Genomic DNA, 23310 nt, shown 5'->3' on the forward strand with positions numbered 1-23310 from the left:
CTTCCAAAAGAAAATATTTCCTCTGACATTTAAAAATCAGTTTCTGAAACAGATTTTTATTTCTACCAGAATTAGACAAGCAATTTGATTAAAAACCATCCACAGTTTCCAGCTTCAAACAGGGTACTGTAAAATGTAGGACTTGATAGAAATTATTTAATTAACTATCGTTGGGTTTTTTTCCTTGTACCTGCTATGAAATAATACCATGATTTTGGCAGGCTTACAATATCTGAGACCATGTGGCTCAGCAGAATTGTGTGACGTGCAAGAAAGAAAAAACAGTCTATTATGTCTGCGCTACACAGGTTTTCCCTCAAGAGGGGAATAAAATAGGGTCTGCTAACCCCAAAAGTTGCAAAATAGCTCCTCAGGTAAACTGTTCCGCTCAGAACAGATGTTTCCCAGGATCTTCCTTGCCTAGGACTACCTGAATAAGAGGATTTTCCCCTTTGGATGCTTTGTGAAGGTGGCAGTGGGATGGAGCTCAGGCAGAAGCTGAGCCCTGCTGTGCACTCATACTGCTCTCACCAAAAGGATATCTTTAAGTCGCGTGGAGCCTCTGGTACATGAATTATAAGAGATAATCTTTGTCTTCTCCCAGTCAGTTAGTCTAGCTGGTTTTCAGCTTCCTCCTTGCTCTCATTCCTCCTTTCTTTCACTTTAAAATGCATGTAGGGACTCACTACAGAGGAATCTCTCCTGGGTGGGAAAGACTGCTGTGGAAGGATGGCTGCAAGAGCTCAGGGCTATCCACCCACCAGCATCCAAGTCCTCACCGGGGAGGCAGTGGTGCTTCAGCAGCCTTTTAACGCAGCAAAACAAGCAGCTCCTCTCCCTGCCTTTACAGGAGTCTGAGTGGCAGCAGCTGGTGGATCCCTGCCCCGTGGGGGTACAGGGGATAATGGAGCTACTTTCCTGATTAACGCTGGCAGTGGCTGCTGAGTTAATTAGTGGTTGAATCTAGGATGCTGGCAAAACGGTATTGCTAATTTGTCCACAAACACAGGAGCTGGGAGGGCTTGGGGTGAATTTCATCCCAACCATTAGTGAAAATAATTTTCAAAATCTGTTTCAAAATGAGTGTTTATGCAGAAGATGCCACCACTGTTTCCACTGTGAAATTCCATCATGAGATTCAATCCACGTGAGATTTCAGTGCAGGGTCTTCTTGAGTGAATTTACTGCGTATCCCTCTGGCCCTGTTTGCTCATGTTGGGGCTGTTCTGCCCTTGCCAGGTTTGGCCATTCAGGTTTCATCTTCCCACAAAGGGGAAATCTTACTTGCTCCAAGTGAGGGAGACTAAGTTAAGCATGAGAGGCTCCCAAGAGGTGTCTAGAAATAATTAATTTGCTGTTGTTGCAGAAGCAGAGGCTTCCTCTGACCAGCCATGCATAGTTAAATCACGTATAGGCAGAGATCTCTTAGGATCCAGCTCACACAAAAAGAACAGACAGGATACACAAAGCCTTTAGTAATTTCACAGGGAGCAACAATTCAGGTTTACTTGCACTCAGAGCATCCCAGTGAGTATATGTATTCCTGCAGCTGGAAAAGAGCCGTTAACAAATGTTCATTACAATAGTAACCACTTAGCCGTTGGCTTGTCTCCATGCTAAGTTCTGTCTACCAGCAACTCTTTGTTTCCTGCCAATTCCAGGTAGGCAGATGTTTTCTTTGGGGGTGTTGTGGAGACTCTAAATGGTTTAGATCAGGATATTGTGTCTGTGCTGTCTCTGCTCTCATCAGATGCTTTTTCTAAAGGACGTTAGAGATAATCTGAGTGGGTAATAGAAAAAAAGGTGGAGCGAAAGGGGAGAAACTGTGTAAAAAGGAGTTGTTTGTTCAGTTACTGCACAGTTACAGAGCATGGAGGATTTTTTTTTCTCAGCAATTGCTGAGTCAAGTGCGCGTATCAAAGCTTACTGAACAAGCCCTTTCTACATCCTTATGCAAAACATTTCTTCCTTGAAGACAGAGCCAATTACCGTGCATGTATTTACCAGCTCCAGGAGCCTGCCTAGCTCCTATCTATATTTCATGAGTCTCAACACTCCCTGAGGCTTGCTGCACTCTGCGCTGCCTGCAGTGAAGGGCTTCTCAACTGCAGAAGCAACAATGACTTAAGAAAAATGCACAAACAGATGAAGCTCCCTGGGTTTACCTCCCCTGGCAGGCTTGGCCTTATCCCTTTAATGCTGGGTGGCATTTGGATGCTCTTTCAGAGCCTGCCAGCAGTGAGGCACGTGCAACAGCCACCAGCTGGTGTTCAATCTACCTGCCATTGGGCTGACGCAGAAAACAAGCTATTCCTCACACCCGATGCAAGTTGGTAGCCAATAACAGCGCTATACCCCTCTCGCCATGCTCTGGTTTCTTTTTCATCTTTAACCCGTAGAAAGGTTAAAGCAAATCTCTTAAATCTTCTGGCTCAGGTGTAAGTCACCGCCAAACTCACATTTACAGGATACTAAGGATACTTCTCAGTATTTTGTCTTTGATTTTCAGCAACCCCAGTGATGAGGTTTCTGTCTTTCCCCTTGAGATCCTATCCTTCAGCCCCAGAAATATTGCTGCCAGGAAGGTTTGGCTAAACTTCAGCCTCAGTTTGAATTTCAGGCTTTCATATCTGCTGCAAATGGTGCAGCACCTGGACAAGCTGATCTCTAATTTGATGTAACTGGGAATAGACCAGTAGGAACACAACACTCCAGCTCATCCCCTGTATACTTCTCATAGGCAAACATAACCAGCTCTGAGAAATACACAGAGTGAGGGTTTGAACAACATTTGAAGAAAAAATATTTGATGATATGAAGAAAAAGTGTATTAACATCTCTTTTTTTCATAGAAACTTAGACTATTTTTGACCCTTTCTCTGTGCTTTATCTGCCTGGATAAAATAAACAGACAAGCAAGCAACACAAAACACTTCAGATTAATTTTTTTTTTATATTCAAGGTTACCTTACTAGTTGCTAGTAGATTCCTTGTTTTCTGGGCTCTCTTAGTCAGAATCATGTGGAAGAAAAAAATGTCTGTTCCTATCAGCAATGCTGTATTTTTAGAAGGGATGCAGAAAATAGAGATAAGTTTGTATTTCTTTAAGTATTATGTGGGCTCTTCAATGGTGCTACCATTTTCTTTCTTATTTTGAATTTACTTTTGGATTGAAATACTGTGGGTCTTGACTGGTATTTGAACTCAACTGTGCCTGTGGGATTTCTTTATATTGCTTTTATTGTCTAAAAATAAAAGTGACACATGAAAGTTAAATCTTCAGCCGTTGATAGTGCAGCTTCCTATTCTTCCAGATGGGATCAAGCCAAAGGAATAATCATGTTTATCTATGCAATGCATACGTCCAAAATCTGCAGTTCGCATTGCTCTGGGATCTAAACTCAGGTGATTTTATGACAGCTAATAACCACTGTAATTAGGAACCTAATTAAATATGCGCTGATCTTACCCTCCTCAGAGTTTATCAGCTCAGGGGGCTGATTTGGATTCTCCACCTCACTCTTTCACACAGTCTCATACCACAAGTAAAGCATGTAGGCTTTTTAGCATCCTTTGAAGTATTAGATACTGCTCATCAACATCCCAGTGCTCAGGGATGCACAGACCAGCAGTATCAGATAATGTGGTTAGTGAGTTCCTACAGATTATGTTGAATGTGTAATAAAAAAAAATAACAAAATCATGAGGTATGACTGAGCTAGAGAGGAGCCAGGAAGGGCAGGAAAGCTTCACCACCTTCCTGCAGAGAAAGTCAGCAGTGCCTCAACCATCTGTAGCAGCTCAGCAGGCGATTTGTCAGGTTAGTGTTAAAATTACTCTGAGAAGGATCTAATCTGTGGCTGGGGGCAGGTGCTGAGGGTGTTGCACGGGAAGATCAGCAGTTTTGCCTTCACTTGGCAGCCAGGGTTACTCTACCAGAAGAAATCAGTGCTGTCCGTGAGCCAAGGGAGCTCTCTGCATGATGTCATGTTGCAGGGGAACCCCGTGCTGCAGGGACCCGCAGGCAGCGCTTCGCTCCTGCAAAGCACATGAGGTGGGGGAAGCCAAAAGAGAAGACAGCAAAACTTCTCTGCTTTTACCGTGGGCTTTGTGACCTTGGACTGGGTCTCAAGGAGAGGTGGGCACCCCACATGAGCTGGGCAGCAGTGGATGTCAACCTGCAGGAACAGCACTGAGGCCCCCAGAGGATTACAGTGGGCAAATATCAGGGATCAATTTGGGTTCGTGAAAACCCGCTGTGTTTTGCAGTCCACTGTGGGGAGTAGAACACTTCAGTCCACCACCTATGTCTGACCACAGTGGAGTTCCCTCCCTTGTAGCAGACACATAGCGGCAGAGTGGGGACCTTTAGAAAGAAACATTTCGCAGTTTCAAACATCTGAGGAGACTAATTTCTAAGAGAACAGGTGAAGTTATTTCCCAGAGAAAATCCCACTCATTTCACAGGAAAATCTCAGGGTGCATTGCTTTCAAACAGGAAATGTCTGCAGCCTTATCAACTCCACATGAGACTTTAGTACCCCAAAATGCAGGCACTGCGCAGCTGGTGTTGAACAGAGACCTCCTCCAGAGCCTGGATCTCAACCAGCCTTGGAAGGAGAGCCTTGATGAGGGCAGCTGAGCAGGTGCCATTTAGGAATGGGGTGGAACTGTCACCTGCACTTTGTAGAAGATGGACACTGCTTTTAGCCACCAACTTTTATGAGAGTTATGGCTTTACAAAAAACAAACAAAACCTATGGTGGCCCAAATTCCTCCCCTAGAGGATGCTGTATCTGGCTTTGGCTAGTTTGGAAGTGTAGTGTGGTTTAGCCTGTTTTTTTGCTTTCTAGCCCTGCAGAAAAGTAATTGTATCTGGATCTTCCATAATAGTGAACAGATTTGCACAGCAGTGTATGGCAATGGAAAGCAGCGAGCTGTGAATATCCATGTGTCGTGCTGGGGCAGCTGTAGCATGGCCCATGAGTGCCTCCAGTAAAGACCAGGGCCTAATTCCAGAGGCAAGTCCACACCAGCACTGCAAAGCATGGAGTTCTAGACAAGACCCAGCCCCAGTCATGGCTTATCGGTAACTTTGGAAACCTAAACTATTCAAGTCATGTCTGACCCTTTGCTTCTCCACAGGGAAGTGAGAAATGTGTTTTATTTAAAAGTAAAAGATCCTTCCACATACTCATTTTAAAACCCATCTCATCCCAGTCACAGCAGCAAACCCATTTCCTGTTGCAAAGAGGCAGACGATGCTTGGCTGTCTTCCAGCACTGAGCTTAAAACACAACAGATACGTCAATGCCTTTTGCTCACAGCTCTGTGCCTATCACTAGGATCAATTCGTGGTTCTCTTGTGCTCAGGAACCAGAGACTTGGAGACATGCTTATTCCATATTCATTACCTGAATTCCTTATATCTCCACCTCACAGGAGAAAGATAACTGGTGAATTTAGTGTTCACCTGTGTTACAACCCTGAAATCCAACCTCCTCTGCAGCACTAGCGTACCAGTTTCCCCAGGCAGCAGCTTTTTGGCTCCCCTTGTCCAGCTGAGATACAGCATTGTCTGCTTCTGTTCCCAAGAATCTCACAGCATATTCAGGATTCAGAAAGCACTGAAGCCCATTCCCAGAATGGGAAACAGAGGCAGAGACAGCAGTCACACAGAGCCTTACAAAAATTCTGTTGCAGACAAAGAACTTTCTACATGAAACATCCAAAATTGGCTGTCGGTGCCATCTGTGAGCGAGTGACTTCACCCAGTCCCGAGAAGGCATCTTGTATTGCCAAGTGACTTGTGGTTGAAGGGAAGAACAAAAATAGAGCTCTGCACAGCGGTGAAGGACATGATCTCTGAAGCTAGGTGAGAATAGATAGTATCAACAGTAGGAGTAGGCGTGATCAACACATTTCAGGCTGCACTGAGCTGCACACTGCCAAATTCAGGAGTTCCTCTATGAGTACTGGGAAAAGCAGGAGCCAGAGGAAAGCCCACGCTTTCTGATCTCACTCATCTGCTCATCAGAAGCCAGGTGGAGGGACACTGCTGTGGGAGGATTGGCAATAGGGATACCTGAAACCCAAATCCTGGCAAGCAGTCCCTAGCATGCTTCTCAAGGGTAGCTTTCCATGCTCTTTAAGGTCCATGGTGCCTGTCGCGGCAGCACACAGAGCATGGCCAGCTCTCCTAAATCTCAAGACTAACAAAGTTCTAGTCAAAAGGCTAGGCATTCAAAACAACCCTGAGGAGCCTGGTGAGGTTTGATGTCAGCACATCAGGATGTGGACTGGAAGCTGGAGAATAACATGTTGACATATGAAATCCTCAGAATCCAAGTGGAGCTGCCTACCACAATACCTCTGCTGACAAGAAGAGCAGTCCTCCAGCTGGAGCTTAGAAAGGCATGAGAGGGAGAGGGTGTCCCAGTGCCAAGTAATATTTTTGCCAGCAGGCTAAGGAGATGGGAAGGAAGCAGACAGCCTTGAGTTCTGCCCGTTGGTGACATGCACCAGGGCACATGGTGACAGCAGCAGTGGGATACAGCGTCCCCGACTCCTGTCAGGGAGGAGGAACCTGAATTCCTCTATGCTTAAGTCTTGCTAAAAGCTGTATTTCTCTATTAAAGTCACTTCCAGGGATTTTGCAGCTGGAATTTCTGCTGTAAAGCCCCTTGGCAGGCTTGAGCTGGTTCAAAGAGACTGGGCTTTGGAAGGAGACAGACATTCCCCTCATTTCAGCAAGTGCAGGAAGGAGCATACTTAGAACAGGGTGGTGAGGACCAGTTTTGAGGTCTCAAGATTCCTATCCTCCCCAAATGCCAGAGCAGCTCTTTTGCATGGGGACACAAGATGTTCAGGATCTCTCTCCATTATCTTTCCATTTCTAGGGTGTCTCATTAGTGCCTTTAGTGTGCCTTCTTTGGGTAAAACTGAAGTAAAAGGAATAGGAAGGCAGCTATGAAACAGGCTGGAAGCATTATTGATTCTGGTTAGAAACAGTACATTGGAGGTCCTTTACAGGAGACTGTCCTTGCAAGGATAATTTCATAGATCACAATGACTTTGACAAGGACAAGCTGCAGTCCAGAAAGTTGATGTTTCGAGCTCTCCATTGGTGGTTATAAGATTCCCTTTTCAGTTATGCTTGTACTTTCCCTATAAAATCTCTGTCAGGTAGAGAAAATAAGTTATTACAGCTCTTTTACAGACAGTTAAGCCTAAGAGTAATTAAGTGTCCTCTCTAAGGTTAAGCAAGCCATTTGTGGCATCACAGAAAACTGTACGGACTTCTCAATGCTGCCCGAAACATCAAGCCATCTTTCCTCTAACTGACCCTGAGTCCTGACAAATGCCTGCACAGGCATGTACCTTTCAAACTGTTTTCTTACCCTTTTCATATTTTCCAGAAGAATTACAGGTAAAACATAAGCAGAAGTAGCCTGAATTCAACTCTCCTGGCATAAATTACACTGACGGCAATGTGACTTTAACTCCCATCTGTACTGTCGCGTCCCTACCCACAAGAATGAGTCACACTAAGCAATAAATAATAGCTAAATCCTTCTTCTGCCTCGACAGGTGATTTTGAGGATTTTCTCTCTGCGTACACATAAGCTATGGTGCAATAGCCTGATGATGTATTGTAGCTATTAATTTGGGGAGATGAAGGTTTTTCATCATTATTGTCCAACGTGAATATAGGAATTCATTAGGCTGTTGGGAGGCAAATGCACAGCCTTCTCACTGCTATGAAGTGCTGTGCATAATTTCTTTTTTTCTCCCTTTTTATTCGCTCAAGGCAACTTTATTTTCCGAGACTGGGTACTTCAGTTCACTGTGCCTTCTCCTCTCCCTTCCTTTCTGACCTTCACCCTCCCACTCCCCGCCTTGTCCTACCTCCTCTGCTATATCTCCTGCAGGAGCAAGAAAGGAATATGGGGTGCTTAGGAAAAAAACACCTCCAAGCAACCTACCTTTCCATAATGTTAGGAGGTCCACTACGTGTGCTTCAATTAGCCGTACTCCTCTTCTGCTGCATAGTGCAAAAAAACTGCCTGGGGATATTTTGAGTTGAAAGTCTCCATATGGGTATAAAATATGTGTGTAAATGTAGCGTTGCTATATGTGAGGTCTTATGTTACTGTTAAGTCAGTGCCAACATATTCCAGGCGCTGTGGCAATTTTAGTTTGTGCGTCTAGTCAATGAAAAGAAAAAAAGCAACCTATTTTTATAATTTTCTGCAAGATGTTTGTTTCAAAAGCAGGTTCTTCAAAGATCTGTGAATATGAGATATTCAAGGTGCAGCATCCCAGCTAAGAGGGGCTTTGCAAATTGCCTTCTTGCGGAAGAAAACATCACTTTGTGGATCTGTTTTTTTTTTTTTGTTCTGCAGTGATATATGGAATGCACATAGTGAATTTGATAACCACATAATGGAATCTGTTGAATGATCATGAATGCTATAAAGTTCAGGTCTCCCCAATAGTGTTTCATATCCAAAAAATGGTCAAACTGATCCAGATGCCATGAGAATGGGTGGAGCAAAGTTAATTGCTCCAGTATTTACCCTGCTACATAACCTTGAAAGGAGTGAGTATCTTAAACAGGCTGCTGCTTGCACCTGTATTTCTCCACAGGCAAGGTTCATAATGAACAGTGGATTTGCAATTTTGAAAGCTCCCGTGGCCACAAAACAATTGTGGAGGGCTTACGCAACAAATAAGCTGAGTTTAGTTTGAGAATCACCCCTCTTATTTGATCTCAGTCTCAGCATTATAGTAGCTGTGTTCCTCAGACTTGATCATTGAGCAGCCCCAAAGGGAAACATAAGTAACAAACCTATTAAAGAGCATTATTAAAGCATAAGGTTGACTGCAATTGAGACAGGCTGCAGCATGGGGGAATTTCTTGGAATGAGCCTGAATTCTGGCATGGCTGATGCCTTGGTACACTTCACTGGAACTGGCAAGCAACTAGAGGCTGATGCCTGAGCATCCCAGGCTGGGAAAGAGCTGCTCCAAACAACAGGATTGGTTCCCTGAGGGTTGATCTCTCAGGCTGTGGCAATGTCTCTGCTAGAGCCTTTTCTTAATATGCTCCAATACCACAGTGGGAAGCAGGAGGCAACAACCCTGCAAGGACTGCTGTGAGCTGCATTGAATGATTTGTCCCTGTCTCCAGTTTCTGGGAAGGTTTGTTGGCCCTCCAGCAATGGAAAGGTGATTCCTGGACAATAATCAATGATGCTTTTCAGTATCTGAAACACTGCGGTCATTTCCCATTTGAGATATGAGACAATGCGATGTTGCACCCTGGTCACGGTAGGGTGGTAACTCTGGGCAAAGAATATTTTTGTGGCATATTTTGAGAGGGAGAGCTTCGGGCTTCAGTAAGACAGAAAGGAGAGAAGGACAAGACTAGGGAGTGCTGCAGGGGGAGCAGACACAGCAGGCATTGGTGCTGCTCTGTTAGCTAGAAGCAGGAGAAAGAATGAGGTATTTAATAAAGATACTTGCTCAAATAAAATCCCTTCACGCGGTAGTTTGAAATCACTCAGGATTGTGCCTGCTTTCATGACTCTGTCACTGGAGCAAATCTATTCATCACAGCCATGTACTAATGAATTAGTTAATTAAGGAGCTCGTTATTTAATAACACAGATTGCAAGTGTGATGAAATAAAAGTCCCCTTTGTAGCTAGAGGCACATCTTTGCCAAGAAGCTAAGCAGTTCATAGTTAATCAGGCACATTTTCTGTCTGACACGGGCAGAATTTGCTGGTTTGCAGGCAATTTATTTCCAAAGTTATTGCATACACTCATCTCTGGGAGCTTGTCAGGGCCTCCAAGCCCAGTAAGGTTAGACCTAATAAGCTGTCCAAGGGCACACACACATAGAAATGCTCAAACTCATTAAAGGGCACCAGGGCACTATTGTCTCCAAATTACATACTGCTTTATGCTGCCAGGTGCAATGCTGATAGAGAGCTTGGTATATTAATAAGCAGTAAAGCCTTGGAGACTCCAGTTCTCCGTGGTATTTAAAAAGACAAGGACATAACAGAAACATGGACTGGATGTTTGGCAGTCATATTGGTCCCCTAGGTAATCCTTGGAAAACTTCTTTATTTACATCTACATTGGGACATGTTAGAGTATTCCTTGGTATCCAAGTCAGGGTTTGTGCCTCAGCTCCACGTTAGGAAAAGTTTTGTGGTGCAGTAATGCTCAGCTTTATCTTGGTCATCATGTCAAAGAGCTATTTGTGAGGATTGGAATGGGACCCAAATTTACTGGTCTATAGGGCCCCAGGAGTATGAGACACACTACACAGGATATCTGTTTCAAACTCAGATGGAGCTTTAATCTCTCTCTGTCTCTGATCATAAGGTGCCGAACAAACCTAAGAACTTTTCCCAGCCTTGTACAAGAGCTGTGAGCATCATAGGCTGCTTAGGTACTGCAATAATGGGAGAGGAGGTGGAGATGGAACGGATATATAAGAAAAATGCAAAGACCACAACTAGTTCCTTAACTAAAATATTGTTAATCTCAGTAAAATGACCAAACTCCAGTACAGGCATATGCATTTCTAAGCTTCTTTGGGTAAATTATCATCTCCACGCAAATCTGGCACTTGAAACTAGATACTCCTCTCCCACTAGTGCTCCTGCTGTGATCCTCCCCCATCCACCCTAGTTTTGTTCTTTTCCCCTTCATCACCTTCTTTCTGACTAAGCTCTCGGCTGTGATTTCTCCTTGCTTTTGCTCCTTGAAGCAACTCTGTTCATTATTTATTAGCTACCATACTCTTATACCATCTGTCTCCACTCATTATCCATATTCATCTTGTCAAAGTGACCTTTTATGGCCTTTTTCTGGAATTCTAATGTGTTGTCTGTCCCTCCTTATATAGCTTTGTGCTGCTAAGCCATTGCTTTCCAGTTCCTACTGTTAAACATTCCTCTCTGTATCTCATCAACACCCAGCTAGCTAGTCTCAGTCCTTAACTGTGTAAGAGCTGTTTATTCTGCTTGACTGATGCTTGTTCCTTGTTTCATCTGCTGCACATTCACTGTGCCAGCTTGCTGCAGCACATACTGTCTTAGACACAACCTTTAAAGCATCTGCAACAACAGGATATCAGGCTTTAAGATATGATCTCACTTTAACAATCTGAAGGACTTTCTGTCCCTTAGTTCATCCCATAACCTGGTGGACTGCAAGTCAAATTCAGCCCACAGCCACTTTCCACATGAGGAAAGTCACCATCACATAAGGCAATGGTGGTTTGGTGCCTGATGCACTGGAAACCAAAAATTTCCTCTAATGTTCTTCGGATGGGTTAGTATGAAAAATTATAGTGGCATTAGAACAGTACAGACAGATTCTTACTTAACATAAATCAGGATAGTTCAATGAAACACTACTGAACTATTTGTGTTCATAGAATGTCCAGCTCTGCCCCCAGATTTGTGAGCTATTGTAAATGCCTCATCTTCAAGCATTACAGCTTGTCTTCACAGCAAAATGTGCTGCTGCAGCAATGTAGTGCACTAGGACCAAATTACACAGTAAGCATTTTGTCATGGTGGAACAAAACATATACAGTATGTACCTACATAGAAACGCATTAAAACCACCACGGATCAATAGAGATTATCCATAAACCGTAAGAAGGCTTCAGTTCAAAGTCTCTGTAGCAGAGAAGTTTTAGCTAAAATGCTTTCTCTGTTAAATAATTAATCTGATCTGCTAGTAACACACCAAACCGCTTCAGCTCTGCTTTCCCTGAATTCCTCAATATACCGGAGCTACCGCAGCAGCAATAGTCTTCCAATACACAGGGTGGGAAAAGTGCGTAAATGAGTCCTGTCTCAGAGATCCTAGCAGTATCCTAGAGCAAATCAATGATTTTTATGCCAAACAGAGGACTTTTACCCTATATGTCCTACCTACGCTGCAGGGGAACAATCATTAGGTGCCACCTGTACTGCTGAAAGCCAGTTCTTTAAACCAGACAATTTCAAGTCAGTAACTTTCAAATATCTTGTTCTTTTCACTCGCAGCTACTAATACAGACTTCGTGGCACAGATAGTTTGCTTAATAAGCTCCATGGAGAGTTTTTGAACCTGTTACATATCTATCAAACAATTTCTTAATAAGAAAAAAGGTCTCGGGAGAAACTTGTTTTTTATCCTTAGTTTTCACTTAATGCAGTGCTCTTCTCTGAAGCTGCAACAAAAGATACCTCTTTATCCAGAGTTCAAAGGAACTTTAACTTTCAGAGCTCTTGTTATCCAGACCCAGTTAGCCTTATGTAAGTGTTTGCAGCAGCAGTTAATTGTTATAGCCGTGAACACATAACTTCACATCTGAAAACCTTGTATTGACATGTCCACAGGCAAACACGCTGTCTGTGGTGACAAAGTAGCTCCTTCTTACTTCTAGCTATGATGTCCCTGATTAAGAAAATTAGAAAACTCGCATGCCTTCCTGGATTATTCTGAAGAAGAGCAGAAAAAGAGATCTAAGAAATTACATCCGGAGCTGACATTTGTCCAGATGCAAGGAGTTTCCAGTCTGGGGTTTAGATATAGTCCTCCCTCAAGAATGTTTGATAACCATGATTTCTGTTCGATATTAACTGCAAGGACAAATCTTACTTCCAGTCTTGTGAGACTGCAGAGGGAATGGGAGGCATCAGAAGAAATTCTTTTCCTTAGTGATATATCCCTTACCTATCTACAATCATACATAAACTTGCATTCCAAAGGCTGACCTGTATTTCCAAAAAAAGAGACCAGGTGTTCAGTTCGTTAAATCACACTGATTCATTGGCCAGTGTTCAGATTTGAGAACATCCTCCTGGAACTTCTCCAGGGTCTTGTTTCTCATTACCACCATCTGATTAGGTTGTTTGACTTGAAATTTGAAGTAAAATAAAGAAACTGACTGCTGAAAACCTGCAAGAGATGTGACCTATCTTGATGCTATCTTCCCCTTAAGTAACAATCAATTATTTTTTATTTTGACTGAATGGTGCTCCCCACAGCCAACTTCTTCCAAAAGTGTTTTGGAGTCCTGTGCTCCAAGACTTCTCTCCCCATCTCTTTATTATTTTGGCAGCGAAACAGATTTGCAAAAAGTCAAGCAAGAATTTAATAAGGATTAGAGCTGAGCTCCAACAGGTACGGCTGGAGATGGATTTGTAATCCTTAGGTATGAAGGTGAGAGCTACTATTATTACTAAGCAGTCAGTGACTTTTTTTCCAGTTTATGGATCAATAATGTGTCAGGGCTTCCATCCTTTATTTGCCATTTTCGCCCTTATTCTGAGTACAATTTTGACCATTAATCCCCAGCCCTCTTCCTTGACTTCAGATTTCAATTGATTTCAGCCTCTCTGCATTAGAAACCCCCTCATTTCCTTTTTCTAACTTTGCTCACGTATACATTCTCTCCAGATCTCACCACTTTCCCCTCTGCAGAATCCTTGCCAAAAACCCAGCCTTGCCATCTGTCCAGGAAAATGATGATACTGCTCAGCTCTTTACTGGATGTTGAGTTTTGTGGCTGCAGCAGCAATTTTAATGTAAGCAAAAAAAGAATAATCAGAGCCCTGTGGAAGAAAAGTCCTTTTCTGCATCACAGCACAGAGGTCAGATACTGTTAGTCATATGCATATAACTAGCAAGATTACTTTTCCTATATTATATTTCTCTATGTTGCCTTCTTAAAGATGCACCTGAGAGAATATATGTGAAAGTAAATCGGAGAGTTTCTGATGAGATTTTTGTTGACCAGAAAATGCAAGATTTTCAGAACCTGAATTTTTCCAGAGGAAAAAAAGATTCAATTTCAACAAATGTTTCTAATAAATACTGGATCAAGTGGCTGACACACTGGCATTTCTTAAATGAAATGTTTGGTTTGCAGTTTGAAACAACTCTCCATGCTCTTTAGCTTTTGGTGCTGATGAAAAGGGCAACCTTCTGCACTAGAAAAGTTGAAACATTTTAATGGATCTGACCAGAAGATAATATTTTTATGAATTATGGAGTTGCAGACATGTTTTTTAGATTTATTTTTTTTAATTCATTGGAAAAAGGGGAACCTCCAAAGTTCTCCTTAGAGAAAATAGCAGGTTTTATTGTTAAAAAAAAAATAAGACTAGACTGCAGGTCAGTGAACACCAAGTAAAAAGGACTCTGGGCAAAGCACTTTTCCTGGGCCTCGGCTGTGAAGCAGGGAGCACAGCCACTCCTTTCCTCCAGTTTCTGGTTTATTAAGGCTTTAGAGGGCACAAGTTGCTATCTATTCACACAGACACAGCTGCAAAGGGTTTGAGCAACTCATCTGTAATTCTCACCAGAGAAAAGCTACACCATTCCCACGTGCAGCCAGGAGGAACACCACAATACCAAGAAGCCAAAGGGTAAATGCAATGGTGCTCAGCCTGCAGTATGGAGCTGTTACCTCTACCTAGCAACACCATGATCAGATCTTGCTACACTACTCAGTCAGTCTAATAACATTTGTGTAATTGTTGGCTGCCTGGAATTCAGGATACTGCTCCCCTGGGAGCCGCGAGTTGTTAAGTATCTCAAAAATCTGGTCCTGTGTGTGTACTAATGGATTCATTAGCTGCATCCTCATTAAGAGTCTGAGATTGGAACTTAACAAAAAAATGTATCTGTACCATTTACTTTCTCCTTTCAATGAGGAAAATTTCTTCTCAGGATATTTTTACTGTCAGCTTTGTGACTGCAGAGCGTCCTTATGGTCACTGTAGGATCTGGGTATCTTCCCTTTGCTGCCAGCAGAAAGAAGCTCTGAGGGTGAGGATATTTTTCTGGAGGGGTTGTCCTTGAGGCACAACATTAAACTGCTCTGCCATCTGTTTTACAGGGATTATTCTGGTGAGCGCTGAAGATCCCCTGAAAGCATTTTTATAGTGCCCCTGTACTGCTCCTTATCTTTAGCATTCATATAACCTCTCCCTTCAGCTGTTGACTTTGAGAGCTTTCTCTTTTTGAGCATACAAAGGCAAAGAGAAAATCTGGATGTCAGCTCCTAGCCTTGGCTCTCTCCCCACAGCACACATATGTGCACCCAGCTCCCCTCAGCTCGAGCTTCTGCCAAGCAACAACCTTGTTCTCTTTTTCAGGAACACCCTCACACCCCAAGGTTCAATGTATTCCATAAGAAATCACCTCTCCATAACTGCCCTGCTCACAACTTTGCTATAAGGTCTGTTCTCTGATAGAGCTCAGCTCTAACCAGCCCTGGACTTTCTCCATCTGGTGACAGGTAGAAAAAAAACCTCATCCTTACCTGCACACCTTCCACACCCTTCAGCCCACAATTCACTGCCTGAGGGTTCCAGGCACTCCCTTATATGCTCTTTCACAGGGCAAACACAGGTGTTATGCTGCTTTTCTTAAAGGTCCCTTTTCCTAGAGTAGGTACTGTTTCTATTATGAGTATATCCATGACTTGAGGTTACTGGTTTAGGTTGCAGAGCTTAGATGAGGGGCCAAGTACACAACTTCCGAACTGACTGAGCTGACTGAAGGGCTGAGGAGCGCAAGAAAACTGTAAGGTGAATACTGTGTATTAAAAAGTTGCTGTTAAATAAATTAGAGTGTGGAAGGTACAGGACTAAGTGAAGGATGCTTGCTAGCATCAGGATGACAGACTGTTGTGGAAATAAGATTACAGTAAATATCAAGTAGAATATAGAGGGGAAAACTTACATAGAGAGGAAGAAAAAACAAAATAATGTACTGAGAATTAAGTACTGTTCTATGGAGAACTACAAGTGAAGAAAGGAATTATATTCCCAGGAACTTTAGGGTTTTGTGTCCAAAGCTCAGTTTAACAGCCTGCTTTGGGGAAACCTAGAACGAAATTTTTCTGCCTCTGCGCCTCCCTGCCCTGCAGACTGTGATGGAGCATTGCTTTTGCTCAGTGTTTAAATGTGTTCTTCATGTCTCAGAAAGGTAACTGTCGGTTTAAAAGGGCCCGAGGTTGTAATAGGCTCCATGTGATCTGTATATTTGTCTCAAGCTCTCAGGCATCACTGTGAAGAGTAATTACAGAAATCTAACCCTGTAATCTTTATGAGAAGTCATGATTTTGCATCTAAATGCTAAATGGGGCTGCTAATGTGAGTGCGTACAGCTCAGCTTTAGTTAAAGGTTGTCAAAGTCTCATGTCTTGAGTCAATCAGCCTGTGCATATGTGGCAAAGAAAGGAAAAAATATCCTGAAGTATCACAATAAAGCACTCAAGAGTCCAGAGTTGCAGCCTACCTCTGAGCACTGCCCCTTCCCCTGAAGGGGGGTGAAGAAAATAATCCATCCGACAAACTGAATGGGAACCCATTGATTATTATTTGCCGTGATTGTTTTCTTAATTGCACCTTTTTCCTGACACAGAAGGCTCTCACTGGTCTTTGACATTTGTCAAGCTTATGTCATTATTTCCTATGCCGCCCAAGATGTACTCAAGCTCATACAGTAAATAACAACGTTTGTGTATCAGTGAAAGGGCATGGACACTTCTAAGTTTGTGATCTTCTTTGGTTCTGTTATTATAGGAGGCAGAGCCCAGCTTCCAGCCCTGGCAACTTTTTAATAGAGAGCAAAAAGGTTTTGATTGCTTGGCCTCCAAGAACACACCCTTACTTTTGAAAAAAAGTAGGTGTAAGGCTAGGGCTGAGGACTGTGGAGATCTGGAATCTGACCAGTTTTGTTATTGATCATTAGTGTTATTATTACCTCATTTCCCAAGATGAGTTTCCAGTCAATTTTTTTTAGCAGAAAGGGATGAGTACAGTGAGGTCACTGCGTTTCCTGCTCCGGCTCCCACGTTTGAGGTTGCTTTGAAACATAACCTGCCAACAAATGATGTCAAAAGACTTCCAAAGAAAGTCTGATGTTCCTTAGCACATATTGTTCTGTTTTCTTTTTTAAAAAAATAAGACTTTTTCCCCTACTTTTCAAAAGAAAATATGTCTCTTGGAACTACATTTTTGCTGCGTTGGAGAACATGATGTTCAGTCATGACACAAATCTTTGTGTAATCAAGAAAGTTGCTTCATGACTGGAAGATTCTGATACTCAAATGTGCTCTTGGATTTTTAAAAAATGGTGACACTCCAGCACTGAGACGAGAGCTGTAAAACCCACTTAAGTGTTTCTGATGGCTGTCAAAAGGTTTAACTCCCCTGCACATGAACACCTTTATTGCAGATACAAATTCTTCTCTACTGCTGCCTGCACTGTAGTATTCTGATCTTTCTAACCTGGCCTTTGGGGTTGGGGTTTTTTTTATTCCTTTTTTTTCACTTTATTGATTGATCTTTCTCAGTCCCGGGAGAACGCCCCGCTGCCTTTTTGACTTCGCACAAAATTTATTGTGTGAGTCAGCATAAAGGAAGAGGAAATACATTGAATGCAGTGACAAATGGAAGAGGAGTCAGAGAAAAGATATTCTTGCAGGGCCTGCAGAGGACATATCATAATTATATCACATAAATACAGAGGCAGATAAACAGAAATGTAGGGGAAGCTTCTATAAAGTTTCTTGGAGCGGTTCCCATGGTCGGCGCAGGCAGGTCATGGCTATGACTCCATGCAGAGAAGTCAAGCCTTTCTTCTTTCCTTAAGCTGAACAAATGTCTTGGGCTGCCAAAAAATCACAGCATTTACAGAAGGAGTGATGCCTTCTGAGCATTTTGTAAGAGTGCTTCTGCTGAATTTCTCCTCTGAAGTAATTTTAGTTGCATGTTGTTTAAACCCATAGTGTCTGCCAAATATCTCAAAGTGCAGAGGTAGCACTGTTATTACAGTGTGTGCATTTGAGTACGCTTCTATAGGTCAGCTGACTGTGTAGGTACCAAAACCCACATATATACAGACATATGCCTGCCCGTGTCATTTCATAGCTCATTTACGCTTTATTTAGGCAAGTAGCTCAAAGCTTAAAGTCAAGTCCACATTTTTGTATGCCTACGCTGTGCTGGCTGCTCTAGTGTGACTCTACTCAGTTTCCCACGTAAAGCCTCCTTTCAGACTCTTTGTCTACAGCTGTTTGCGGCAACAAATGCAGGAGAACACTGGAGAGAGCCAGCTGGCTGAAAACCCTTTGAAAAATAATGGAAATCAGGTGTTCAAAATGAGAATGTGTTTAAATGTGACTTGGCTTCGCTTGGTTTTCCCTGCAGAGAGCAGTGATTCCATATTAGCTTTGGTTTTTGCTTTCTGTGAAAAGCATCCTCTGCTGATGGTTAGATCTGGGAAGAACAGAGCTTGATGTGACTTTCAGTGACTTTATCTTGGCAGACACTGCATGCTAGTCTACATCTGTCATACAGACAGGGAGACACTAGGGAAAAAAGAAGCCATTAAATAAAATTAAGTTTGGGATCTGTATTAAAAAGAAAACCAAACTCATATTTTGTGTCATTGTGATGTTAGCCAGTTGTAGGTACCAGGAATGAGCATGTTCTGAGGAGATGGATAGAAACATATTTAGCAGCCTGAGAACTCTTTTCCAGTAACCCAGCTGGTACTGATCTGCTCTCTGCAGAAACCAGCACCACATGTGGGAGTCAAGGCTTCTGGGAATGACAGAAATTGGGATCGCACATTACATTCTACTTCAGGTTCCCACTGAACTTGGTGATTTTTAATTCTCTTTTTTTTTTTTATGAGGCTTTGGGTTTTGACAATGCAAAAACATTCCTAATGATTCTGTTGCCATTTATTTGCAATGGAAAAGCATGTGCTAAAAATGCTGGGCGTTAATGATTTTCTTCTTTCAAGCTTACTGCTGTCTCATGCTATTCTTTCCTCTTTCTTAGGACATGACTTTCACCACCACAATGATTCAGGAAAAACCTGTCAAATCCTCGTAGCTCCCTGGCTGTGCAATTTGCTGTTCTCTTGCTGTTCACCAGTCAGCAGCTCTTCCCACCCAAGGCACAGCGAGTTACAAATGACAGCTGAAAAGTGAAGCATTATCAAAAGCTGTGTAAGACTCTGTCAGAGAGAAAAGTTATACAGTAATTCTTCTGAGCCAGGAAAGCTGTGTATTCCATCAGTTCCAAAAAAACAGAGTGAAGATATGTTCAAGTAACCAATATCAGAAATTGCACGGATCAGTACATAAATTAGACTATCTACACACGGTGATCTACAGCATCTAGAAATCTCCATTCAGAATGGATGATGGATATAGAAATACAAACCAAGTCTCAGATGACTACAGGTACCAGGATGGTAACTACGAAGGATATGCACCCAACGATGGCTACTATCGCAGTGGGGATGAGCCCGCTCATGAAGAGGATGCCCAGAGTGATGTTACAGAAGGCCACGATGAAGACGATGAGGTCTATGAGGGGGAGTACCAAGGGATCCCACACCCAGATGACATTAAAGAAAAGCAGAAGAAGCGAGCTCCTGCTGTGGCTGATGAGTACAGAGACCGTGCTGACCTTATGGCAGAGAGAATGGAGGATGAGGAGCAACTTGCCCACCAGTATGAGAACATCATTGAGGAATGTGGCCATGGACGCTTCCAATGGACCCTCTTCTTTGTTTTAGGGTTGGCACTGATGGCAGATGGGGTGGAGGTATTTGTGGTTGGATTTGTTCTTCCCAGTGCTGAGAAGGATATGTGCTTAACCAGTTCGAACAAAGGGATGCTAGGTAAGTGCCACTTGAGAACTAAATTAAGTTTGGGAGCTGTATTAAAAAGAAAACCAAACTCATATTTTGTATCACTATGATGTTAGCCAGTTGTAGGTACCAACTCTTCTAATGCAGTAGACAGTAGTTAGCACACCTTTTTCTACTGACCAGTTGATTTCAGGGTCTTCTGGTGAGTGTTCTCTTGTTTTGTATCTTATGAATAGTCACAGCTGGGTGCATCTGAGTCAAGAGGGTTTTGTATGCTGCTGAGAAGGCAGCTACTCAAAGGCAACAGAATTACACGGCACCCAAACCCACCTTATGAATGTGCTGTGGCCCCAGTCCTGGTCACTGCAGGCTGGATCTGAACAAAGCAGCTCACAGTCAGCTGGTCCACAGAGCAAAGCTCATAAGGGTGTTCAAGGACAAGTAAGTGAAATGTTAAAGGTGTCTTTTCCTACCTGAGGATCTAGTGACTCATATTTCAGTGCTTTTAGAAACTAAAGTGTAATGAAAACTCCATAAAGCAGTATCATCTAACTATTGCAGATATAAAAGATGAGGGTCTGTTTGCTTTTGATCACTTGGCTGTTACATTGTGCTTCCTGATGCTGCCATGCTCCCCAAAGTTTTCGGTTTTGCTTAGGTTCCAGTTTTTTTTCAGCCACAAGTCCCAACTGACAGATCAGCTGTGCAGCTGGTTCTTTCTGCACATTAACTTTTTGGTCAGAGCAGTTTGCTAACGCATATTGGGTCAGAAGTAGGCAATGGACCTTCTTAGGTCTGTGGAATGCAATTGATGTGCTGCATGGGAATTAAATGCTAAGGCTCCTGGCAACATCCCTTTTGCATCACCATTGACACCTCCCTGTGGTGAAAATACAAAGGTTTGGTTATTGTGAGTGAGACTGGGTGGAAGGCTTTGGATGAACAAATGTTTCCACTGCACATTATGAGCCAAAATTGGCAAATTCTCCCATATCTCCAAGAATCAGGAAAGCATCCAGCATGGCCTGTAGTGAAAGCCAGCCATGCAATACTACTGCACATCTGGAAGGAAAATAAATTAGCTCTTGGAAGAGCTTTAGGAGGGAGATAATGTGTCTAGTTGGACATGTATTGGGTTGTAGGGTAATCATCAGGGCCTGTAGTTCATACAGTCTGACAAAGTAGCCCTGTCTGATGCAAAGTAAATGCAGATTTTGGATTAGATTCCAGCCCTTGACTCCATTCTATCTGCGTTATTTTCATGCAACAAAGAAGATAGATAAGTATCCTTGCATAGACCCCTCACCTTGTTGTACTGAGGTCCTAGACACTTTTATTTTTCTTCTTTTTTCTTTTAACTTGAGGATCAGGATGTTTATTTCTATAATTAGCTAGGTTTGTGCTTAGTTTTGTGCCTTAAAGAGTTTGCTAACTTCTTTTGCTTCACAAACCACTTAAAATTTCTAGCTTGAAATATCTCAGCTCGGATACCTAAAAGCGAATCAGTCACAAATGGATCCTGATTTCAAAGGGACTTCTGAATTCACCAGCTCCCTATGGGACACCAGGCTGGGTGCCTTTTCAGGGATGAGACCTTTTTTGAAAAGCAGGCCATTTATTTTGGTAACTACATTAAAGCTTCTAAAACTCTGACCCCATAAATATCTTTCTCCATAGAGCTCGAGCTCTGGCAGGCACTCGAGTCAGAAAACTTCAAATGTCACAAGAAAATCTGTCTTTGAAGTATTTCTGGCCCACCCACAGGTAAAAATGAACAAGAAATCTCTCCAGAGAGCTCATTCTGCTTTTTCCAGCTCAGTATTTGCAAGGCTGAAAGTTCGGAATGTTCTGATAAGCTCTGAACGAGCTAGGAGACATTTGGGTCTGTATCCACTCTCAGCTCCAGCCTCCTACACATTAGCCAAACTAATCTGGAATTGCTGATTAGGGGAAGAGTACACTTCTTGCTGCCTTTCCCATCCACTTTTAAAGATAAGTTTTGAGAACCTGGTTTTGCAGCGCAATTTCTTCTATCTTTAGCTGGTTTGGAGGATCTGTTCTCAAAGGTTGTAATCACACTGTTTGGTAACTTAAATATGAGGGGGAAAAAATAATTGTCCTAAAAGCAGAAAAAAAAAAAAGTTGATTGGTTTAGAGGAAAGTGGATATTTATGGTAGCACTCGGTTGCTACTGATTGACATTGTACATAAAGCAGGTTTCCTGATTTAATCTGTCTTACTTTTTAAATACAGTTCCATGTCTGCTGGATATTTCTCTGCTACTGGTTTGCTCTTGGGTATGAGGTCTGTGAGATGATCCTTTACAAAAACAAGTTATGCGTGTCTTTGAAAGCCTTAGCCTGCAGTGGTACACTGGTATGAGGGATGAATACCTAAGGGCATCAAGAAATGAGAGCATGAGGAGTCTGGAGTGGGTACAGGGCTTTAGGAGGGCTTAAGAGAGGAGGGTGGTGGATCTCTTTGTCTGTAGGGGGGAGGATGGGGATTTTCAGTCTAACCAAGGGCAGTAGCAGGGAGTGGAGGGTGTTGGAAATTGGGCAAGCAGGAGGGCAGTGCAGGGACAAAAGGTTTGGGTAAGACCTGCCCACAGCACAGCCTGGTTTCCCAAGTACTGCCCTTGCAGGAGGGCTTTGTCCCTTTTCTGAGCATCTGTGGGGAGAGGGCGTGATGCAAATAGATAGATATCAGCTGTTGAAGGCGTAGGTTGGAGAAGTGCTATTGATGGAAACAAGAACATAATCTTCCCCAAAACACTTCCTGGATGAGCTTCAGCACCCATCCACCAGGAATCAGAAAAAGTTGTCTCCTAGCAAAGCCGACAGCCTCCAACACACGTTCATTTCCCCCAGGGTTTCCAGTCCCATGACTGTCTATGGGGTGTCCTCTATTGCAAGTTGATCTTGCTTATGCTCAGAGTTTGCTGACACTTATAGGTTGACTTGGCAAAATAATGGGTGGCAATTAAAGAGCTCTGCACCTCACTTTCTGCCTAATGTGAGGTGATGATCTTGTCAGAATGAATGGCAGGCTGATTAGAGAAGGCACAGCTCTCTCACAAATTATAGTAAGGTTTTATGGAGGCAGGGTCATCATCCACAGGAGTTACTGCCCCTTATCTTATCCTCGCGTACCAATACATGTCTACAGACAAATTTGTGTTTATTTCCAAGTGACCACTGCTCTCAACACATTTTTGCTAAGGAAACATAATCAGGTTATCCCAGGTGGAGTTAAAGTTCCTTCCAGCTGCTAAGATTTAAACACACGAGAAGGCCTCGGCCATAACAAGAGAGGCCAGGAGGGAAAAAAGTGGGAAATAAATCAGGTAAGGAATCAAACTCATGGAGAAATAGGAAGGGACAATTAAGACAGCTAAAGTAGATGTCCTCTAAAGGCCAATTTAGTGCAGTTCAGCTTCTGCTAAAAGGATGTTTTGCATTAAATTCTCTGTATGTTGCATATTTTCCCTCCCTCAGAAGGCAAGCATGGAAAACTATCAAGCAAATTATGGCCAAATTATGCAAAAATTGCAAATAAACAGATGCCCACAGTGTTTCATGAAATGTGTGAAATGACTATGACACAT

General features: G+C 42.8%; 1 protein-coding gene across 2 annotated transcripts in view; it reads left to right on the forward strand.

Annotated features, from left to right (window-relative positions):
• The window catches only part of SV2B (synaptic vesicle glycoprotein 2B), a 63566-nt gene that overhangs the window by 14887 nt on the left and 25369 nt on the right, over positions 1 to 23310 (forward strand). For both annotated transcript variants that reach the window (XM_054078006.1, XM_054078007.1), the window contains one exon: positions 18884 to 19733. In XM_054078006.1, the coding sequence (XP_053933981.1) occupies positions 19244 to 19733 (490 nt within the window). In that variant the 5' untranslated portion in view covers positions 18884 to 19243. The remainder of the gene's footprint in view (positions 1 to 18883; positions 19734 to 23310) is intronic.

Source organism: Cuculus canorus, chromosome 12 (assembly GCF_017976375.1).
Source record: "Cuculus canorus isolate bCucCan1 chromosome 12, bCucCan1.pri, whole genome shotgun sequence".
NCBI lineage: Eukaryota > Metazoa > Chordata > Aves > Cuculiformes > Cuculidae > Cuculus > Cuculus canorus.